This window comes from Cygnus olor, chromosome 18 (assembly GCF_009769625.2).
Source record: "Cygnus olor isolate bCygOlo1 chromosome 18, bCygOlo1.pri.v2, whole genome shotgun sequence".
NCBI classification, from domain to species: Eukaryota; Metazoa; Chordata; class Aves; order Anseriformes; family Anatidae; genus Cygnus; species Cygnus olor.
In genome coordinates, this window is record NC_049186.1 from 6,012,334 (window position 1) to 6,020,066 (window position 7,733).

The window sequence follows — 7,733 nt, forward strand, 5'->3', positions numbered from 1 at the left end:
AGGAGGGACTGTGACTTTTTCACCCTTCCCCCTCCTGGAAGAACAGGATCTAAAAATACCCTGGCTTTCCAAGTCAGTTTTGGAGAAGCCCTGGTCTTACATGTTTAACCTATAAAACTGGATTTGCTCTAATGTGCTCTTCCTCTCCTACAGCTGGGGGTGTTCTTCCCTACAGCAGTTATGAAATGCTGTCTGGCTGCTGGGTACATGTAAATCATGCCTACCTGCTTCCTGCCCTAGGAGGAGGAAAATGATAAATTTCCATTTCCTTTGCAAGCTCCACAACCAGAGGAACTTCTAAATTCTCCTTTACAGTTACTGAGACTTTGGGCAAGCTAAGTTGCCTTTCTACCTGTCTCGATCGGAGCATTGCGGTCACAGCTGAGACTCACTAAAAGGGTGCACGACACACATAACAAGGCAGCTGCTCGCTATCATTGCTGATCAATTTTGTTTCTCACCATTGGCATAAACTCAATTAGTGGTTTACTCACCTCTGCTCCTACCTGGGTGGGGGGGAATTCGTACCTGCAAATCCCATCTCACCCCGTGCTGGGGGTACGTGGGTGCTGGTGGACATGGACGGTGCCCTGGCCGACTTCAAGGGTGTATGCTGCGGGGCTTCCTCTCCTGCTTCTGTGGTGAGTCATGCCTGGAGCTGGTGGAGCAGCAGGACTTCGTGCCGGATCAGTACGAGAGGCTGGAGCTTGGGGTGAGTGGTGGGGTGCTGTGGGCAGGGGGAGTACACAGCTTGGGCTCCCCTGCTCATAGGAGCATTGTGGAGAGTTCTTTGATGCTAGCAGCCTTAATTAGAGTGATAAGAGGCTGCTTCTTACAGGGAGATTGCCTACCCTTTTCAGGGAGACTTGCGTGAGAATGAGGGATTCTGGTGTAAAAATAACTGAGGGTGAAGTTCTTCACAGAATCATGCTCACAGGCTGCTCTGCAGCAGTGGTGGTAACGTCCCTGCAGCTCCCTGAGCGCTCCAAAGCATTAATGTAGCTCCATAGCAGGCCAAAAAATACAGATATAATATATGGGCCTTATACGGCTAATAAAGCCCCATTTCTACATCACTCCCTCTGCACGCTCTGAGAAGCCAAGTGCACAGTAGGGAAGTGATCTGGAAAAATATGTAAAAGGCTTGAGGTGCACCCTATATCTGTGCAAATTGCTGCTGTTTTTAGCTTCCATTATGTTTGCTAATGACTGAATGAATAGCAGAGTTATTTGCAAGGCAAAATTATAAATACGGTGAATCCAGACTCGTGCTTCCTTCCTGTTACCACAGGACAACTGGGACTCTGTAAGAAAGCTGGATAGGTGCTGATCCAGGCTGTGCCATATGCTTTCCCTGAGAAGTTCATTGTCAACTTTTAAGATCCTGCACTGAGCATGTAATTTATTTATTTTTTATTTCTAAGAAGTGACAACTCCCATCCATTTCCTTCCTGTTCCATAGCTAGGTGCTGGCTTCTGCGGCAGTGTGACAAACTGGGGTGCTGGGTCCAGACAGTATTTTCACAGGCTCCAAGCTGACTGAGTTCTGACCCATGGTTGCTGATGCTTGAAACTTCTGGAACTAGTAAATACGGGCAGTAGACATTTTCTTTCTTGCTTTATATAAACGGACACAATTTATTGCTGAAGTGAGTAGTGTTTAGGTATCTGTTCATTTTATGAGTCTCACTTAGGTTTACTGTGACAAGAAAGAAATGGAAGTAATTTAAGGGATCATGATCATGTGAATGTTTCGGTTCTATTTCTGACACCTTTATTTCCTAATTTGGTTCATGCTCATCCTGTTTGTTCCCAGACTCTACATGTGTCAATGAAATAACCAGATAAGTGGCTTGAGTCCCACGCAGATCAGCAGGGGCAGAAAGTTCTTATCTTGCTGTTCATTGTTAGTTGGGCTTCATAAGGAAATTAGGTCTATGTATTCATGTCCATCTCCCTCTTCAGTAACCTCTGGATGTCTGGGCAGTTTTAGGTACATTTGGCGGAACAATAATTTTGCAGAGATCCTACAAGTTTTATGTAAATAACACAGCTGGTTAAAAATACAGACCTTGTTAGTTCTGCACAGGCACCAAGAGCCTGCGGGGCCACGTGTCTGTGCAGGGAAACAGAATCTGGACTGGGATCAGCCACACACTGAGCTCCTTGTGACAGGTGTCTACTAGGGCTATCCAGGAACATCAGAGGTGTTAAGATACCCTCGTGTCTGGGGGTTGGAAGCACTGTGATAATGATTTATGCGGTGCCCTCTTAGTGTTGTTTGTGCTTTGCCGGTGCTTATCATCTGTCTCTTGAAACCCAATCCATTACTTGCTTAACTGTTTGGTTATTCTTTTGGTTTTATCGTAAATTGATCATTAATTTCACACTGTAAATCCTTAGCCTTTTTATTTAGAAGGCATTTTGTTCAAGACTTTCTTTACGGTACTTGCCTGAACCAAGCGCTTAGAGGTGTGTAGCCATTTCGTTGGCAGGGATTTATCTTACACGTGTTTAGGATGTAAAACCTGTCCCCAGACAGTTTCAAAAAATGATTCAACATCTCCAGCAGTGGGAAGAATTTTTAGAATTACTGTAAGTGTTGAAAATGGGAAAGCTTAGGCACAGATATAAGTCTCCTAGCTTTGTGTCCAAGCTGTTATCTCACTAATGGAAGTCACCAGAAGTCACTCACCTGGGCAGCTGTTCCTGAGAGTTTTTGGAACTTACTCTGAAGTCAGAAAATTAGATTAAACAAACCTCCAGGCTGATCTGATGTGGTAGCTCTCCTACTTTACACAGCTGACTTCCTAAGGCAAACTTATGGGGACAGTGGCTTGACTAGGCTTCAGAGAATTGGCACATGGTTCTTCCAAAAGACAGAGCAAGGGTGGGATGAGAAAGAAAATTGTTTTTTTACTTTTGCTGTTTGGTGTGTTGTTTTTTTTTTTTTTTTGTTTTTGAGAAATGTCTTCTGGTTCTCAGAGTCATCAAATCAAATTTCTTTCTTCTCCCAGCAAAGCCAGACTTTTTTTTTTTGTGATGTGGAAAGTTGCCAGTTTCTGTTGTCTTGCTCTAGGATAAAGGAGATTTCAGACACAAGCTTTTCAGACACTGATTCTGTAATCAAATCTCCTTGGGAAAAGCTCCAAGGAATTGTTGCTGAGATCAGTGAGGCCTTGTGTGGAAATAAAGAGCTGGGTAGGTCTTATTGCCATGTTTTCACCTAGACTCCTTAACCTCTTCTGATTTGCGTGTGAATTCCGGCAGTGCTTCCAACTTTCTGTCTGCTGTTTTACCAGGATTTGTAAATTTTGACAGCTGAGTGAGCACCATCATTTGAGATTTCTTTAATGCTGAGTACTCATCGCTGCTTAATTGGAAAGGGTTTTTTTTTTGTGTTCATATTCCACTGGTGATAGAACAGGGACATCATCAGCTGGACGATAAAAGCAATTCTTGTACAATTGCTAAGCAGAGGGTGCCAGCCTGCCTTTGAAGAATACTTGCAAGAACTAAGCTTTTCGCCCTATTTGGTGGCGTGGGAACGTAAGACTTTAATGCCTGTGGAAAAATGCTAGCTTGACACCGCTGAAGTTCTCCGTATGACCCTAGAAAAGGTAAGATTTGCGTGTCTTAAGAGTAGAAGAAGAGATACTGGAAGCTTAACCTCTCTGTCTGAGAATGAGACGCAGGCCTGGAGGTGTGCTCAGCCCCGAGTGCTGCTGGGATGGTGGCTGCCGAGGGAGAACTGTCACGGTGCCTCGTGTGCTGGGACCGGCAGAGATGCCACCAAACGGTCATCGGTCTGCAATTCTTAAAGTTAACTGACCAGAGCTGGACTCAAGCCAGTGGACTTCCTAATAATAAAAGGCACAAGAATGTCTTATCTGAGCATTTGAAAATTGAAAGCAAATGCAGGCAGTAATGCAAAAACGGGGTGCTGGTTGGTCCCACAGCCAGGGTAATAACCAGGTCATCAGCTGGCAGGGAAACCCAGCCCCAGGAAGCAGGGCACTGTGACCAGGGCAGGGGTGCTACTGGGATGAAACGGTTATAAAATGAAGTGAGCTGCCCTCATTAGACATCCCGAGTCTTCTCCGTGTGTCTGGAAGCTTGTCCTGCATTCAGCTAATCTCTATAGAGTTGTTCCTGATGTCTGCTATTGATGAAGAGATACTGTAAGACAAGCAGATTTTTTTTTGTGCTTTTAAGCTCACTCCTGTGTACTTTGGGCTGACTGGGAGCAGAGAGGGAAAAAGAGGAAGTAAAGCTCTGGAACTTGCACAGGCACCGGGCTGTTGTCTTTCAGGGAGCACTGTCGTCAACAACCAAACCCTGTATTTTATGTGTTTAGCCACCCTGGCTTTTGGGTTGCCTTTTGCTTGATTGGCTGACAATGAAAGGAGACCAAGCTGGCGTTGATTTCTGGCCCGTGTGTGTTAGTGAGTGGGCGAAGGCTGGACTGCAAGTGCTGTAGAGGAATATTTATGAGTTTATACAAAACTGTTTACACAGCATTTAAGTTAATGTTTTATTAAGAGAAGGTTTTACAAGACAGCTGTTCTTGTGAGCCAAGGTGCCATGAGCCTTTTTTCAATCTTCACCTTTCTCACCAGTGGTAATGAAAGACACATAACTTTCCACTTCCCAATTTACAGGATAGCTGCAACCTGTTCTGTGTAGTAAGTTACTAGCCTATGGCATGATGATTGGATTGGAACATTCAGTACCAAAGCAATGTAATAAAATTACAAATTGCTTGGGCAGGGAAACATCTTTCTTCTGCAGGAAGAATGAAGTTTATGTGACATTTTGAAGTCATTTGAGTTGACGATGAAGGGGGGAGCTGCAGCAAAACCAGCCAAGAACTGGAGGGGATGTCAGCCCAATAACCCAAACAGAAAAATACAATTGCTAGGAAGGATTATTTGTGCAAGCTGCACTTGGCAACCTGCTGTCCAACAGTCACAACCTGTTTTATTTTAAATATTTGCTTGCAGTTTATGCATGGCCTGTTATAGTGCTGTATCGTCCTCTTTATTAATAACTAAAATCCAGCACTCGTCTGACCAATTTCCCACTCCATTGTTCTCACCATGCTCTTGACCTGCTGAGCAGAAAGTGGAGACCTGGGAAAACAGAGGGAGGCCTCCCCATTAAAAGCTCCCAAATGCTCTGGTATCTTCAGTCCTTAGGGAGAGGAATCCCTACTGCTGTGTGCTTGCTTAGGTTCTGAGCCTCTTCCACCTGCAGAGGTGTGCAGTAATCCTCCAAGAAGACAGTTGCCAGATTGCTTAGCCGTCTGCTGGCTGAGAGAGAGAAGCGAAGCATGCACTCCACCACTGGGAGAGCTGTGGTCTGCTGGCGGGACTGCGGTGTTGTCAGGTACATCAGCGTTGTGACTGCTGACATGACGGTCTCCTCGTTGGAACTGGAGAGGCAATTTATTATGGGCTCTACCCCATTGGCCTCCAGAATATAGTCTTTGTTAGTTTTATCCAGGCACAGGTTACAAAGACCACCTGAAACAGCAAAAGACAGTGTCTGACACAGGCAAGACAAATTCTTTCTGCACACTTAACAGGATGCACTCTTCTCTCTGCTCCCCTCTGCCTTTTTTTTCCCTGTTTGGGAATTGGGCACTTCCATTTGGAAATAAATGGCAACAGCCTGAATGTATTCTATAGGTTTATATTTATTGATACTAACACAATCTGATCCTGCCCCTTTAGACACTCGCACTGGGTTGTCCTTGGATGGCCATTCAATCTTTCCTCCTTTTTATAAGGCAGTACACTAAGATATTTTTCCTGAACAGTAAGAGACAAATACTCTACATCTCAGGAATTGCAAGATGGTATTAATTATCTTACATAACCTTTTTTTTTTTTCCAACTTAGTGTGGTAATAGAAATTGTTTCCTTAAATCCAGTTGAGTACAGGTGCTGATCTCTTAAGTGCTGACCAATATTTTGCCGATCCATGTTTTCTAATACAAAAATACGTATCCAGGTTTTCTGTAAGATTTGGTTGGAAAACTTTTAGCTGCTTCCTGGGCCGTTTTCTTTATTCTTCCTGGAGATTTTCTACCAGAACATTCCTCCCCCTGTATGTCATTAGAGGGCACTGTACTGCTGTCAGCTAGTGTTTTCTTAAGAGTCTTAAAAAATAAAATCCTTTCCAGAAAGCATCGGGTTTTTTTAAGCACAGCAGCTATATTAAAATGGAGGAGACATACTGCCCTTAAAGTCATTTCCTCTTACCCCATTCCACTCACTTTCCACTAACCAAGGGCTTGCCAGAATGCAGTACAGCTACTGTCACCTGCCTTCTTGAACCTGGGGTGAGAGTGGATGCTGAATGGCAGTGCTGGGGTGGGCATCCCAGCTCCTGTCATTCCTTTCCCCTATGGGTTGTTTTATGAAGGTACTCGGGTGCAGTTCTTACCAATAGCAAACTCCACAAGGGTCTCGTTGTCTTCGGTCAGCATATCGAGGAACAGATCCAGGACCTGAAGCTGCCGGAGATACTCGTAGTTTTTGGGGTCGTAGGCAAAGTTTGCAAGGTTGGCCAGCACCTGCTCCTTGGCCTCTGCAAGGGAGAAGCACCATGTGAAGGAGGGGATGGTGCCAGAGGCACCTGCCACGTGTGACATAAAGACTAGCAAGCAATGGAGCTCAAACTTTTAAACGTGGGGTTACCTGAGCTGTCCGTCACCTGGAACTCGGTGACGAGGGCCTGCAGGTACTCCAGCCTCCCCAGCTCCATCCCGCTGCTCCCCAACGAGCTCGGTGGCAGAGAGACCGGTGCTTTGCTCTCCCCTCCCCGGGGGGGAGGCGGGCACCGCGGTGGACCACGCACACACACGGCCAGGGCCCGGCCACACACGGGAAAGAGCCGGGATGACGCCGGGGCAAGGGACGAAGCCTCGCCGCGCCCAGCTGAGCCCTACCGGGGTCCTCCGCAGGAGGGGTGGGCGGGCAAGGCGCGGCCGCCATTTTGTGGGCGTCGCTGTCTTCAGGCGGTGGCCGCCATTTTGTGGGCGTCGCTCTCCTCAACCGGCGGCCGCGGCTCCTCCTCCGCGGCAGGGGCAGGGGGTCGGGGATGTTGGAGGCGCTGGCTCAATCCCTGTGTCCGGGCTGGAAACCGATGGAGCCGTGTTACTTGTTACTGATAACTGCAAATAAATAAAGCCTGTTACTGATAACTACAAAAAAATAAACTCGCGTCTCGGTATTTCACTTTGTGTTTGGTGAAATTTGGGGTTTTTAAGCACTTCTCATGCACGGTAAGGTAAACTACCTGGAAAAAAAAAATAAAGCAATGAAGGAGGTACTTAAAACGGTAGCAGGTAATTCCTCCCTGGTTGTACAACATCCTGGTCTAAACGCAGAGCAATTAGGTGATTCTGAAGAAGAGTAGTTCTAATTAAAATGCCATTACGTGCACCACAAGTGGACTCAAACGTGGTTCACTTTGTGGAAATCCCTAAGTGAAGGTACATAAATACCATGCACTGGGGGTAGGCTCAGCAGAAATTTGCCCTGATTTTATTGAGGCAATTAAATGACTACAGGTTCTTTTGTAGATAAAGTAGGGAGCAGTCTGAATAGATGTTTTTGGTATTATCTTGAGTACTTGATTTTCACAGAAAGGAAATTGAACGTGGTCTGATCCACCGAATACATGGCATCAGTGACAAGCATGTTGGGCTGATAGTCACTCCTACC

The 7,733-nt window shown here is 45.9% G+C and overlaps 1 protein-coding gene across 1 annotated transcript; it reads right to left on the bottom strand.

Annotated features, from left to right (window-relative positions):
• Positions 1-4,525: 4,525 nt before the first annotated feature.
• On the bottom strand, positions 4,526-7,031 carry ARMC7 (armadillo repeat containing 7). Its single transcript, XM_040530799.1, has 3 exons — positions 6,705-7,031; positions 6,451-6,594; positions 4,526-5,525 (listed from the first exon to the last, which is right to left on the bottom strand). Exons 1-3 carry the CDS (start codon positions 6,769-6,771, stop codon positions 5,188-5,190), a joined length of 549 nt encoding a protein of 182 aa, XP_040386733.1. The 5' UTR covers positions 6,772-7,031; the 3' UTR covers positions 4,526-5,187.
• Positions 7,032-7,733: the final 702 nt, after the last annotated feature.

What these genes read in the sequence shown, in the direction of transcription:
- ARMC7 (XM_040530799.1), bottom strand. Translation starts at nt 6,771, where the DNA reads ATGGAGCTGGGGAGGCTGGAGTACCTGCAGGCCCTCGTCACCGAGTTC. An exon ending in CCAGGTGACGGACAGCTCAG is followed by an intron (nt 6,595 to 6,704) that starts GTAACCCCACGT and finishes TCTCCCTTGCAG; the next exon opens with AGGCCAAGGAGCAGGTGCTG. An exon ending in CCTTGTGGAGTTTGCTATTG is followed by an intron (nt 5,526 to 6,450) that starts GTAAGAACTGCA and finishes TTGCTGTTTCAG; the next exon opens with GTGGTCTTTGTAACCTGTGC.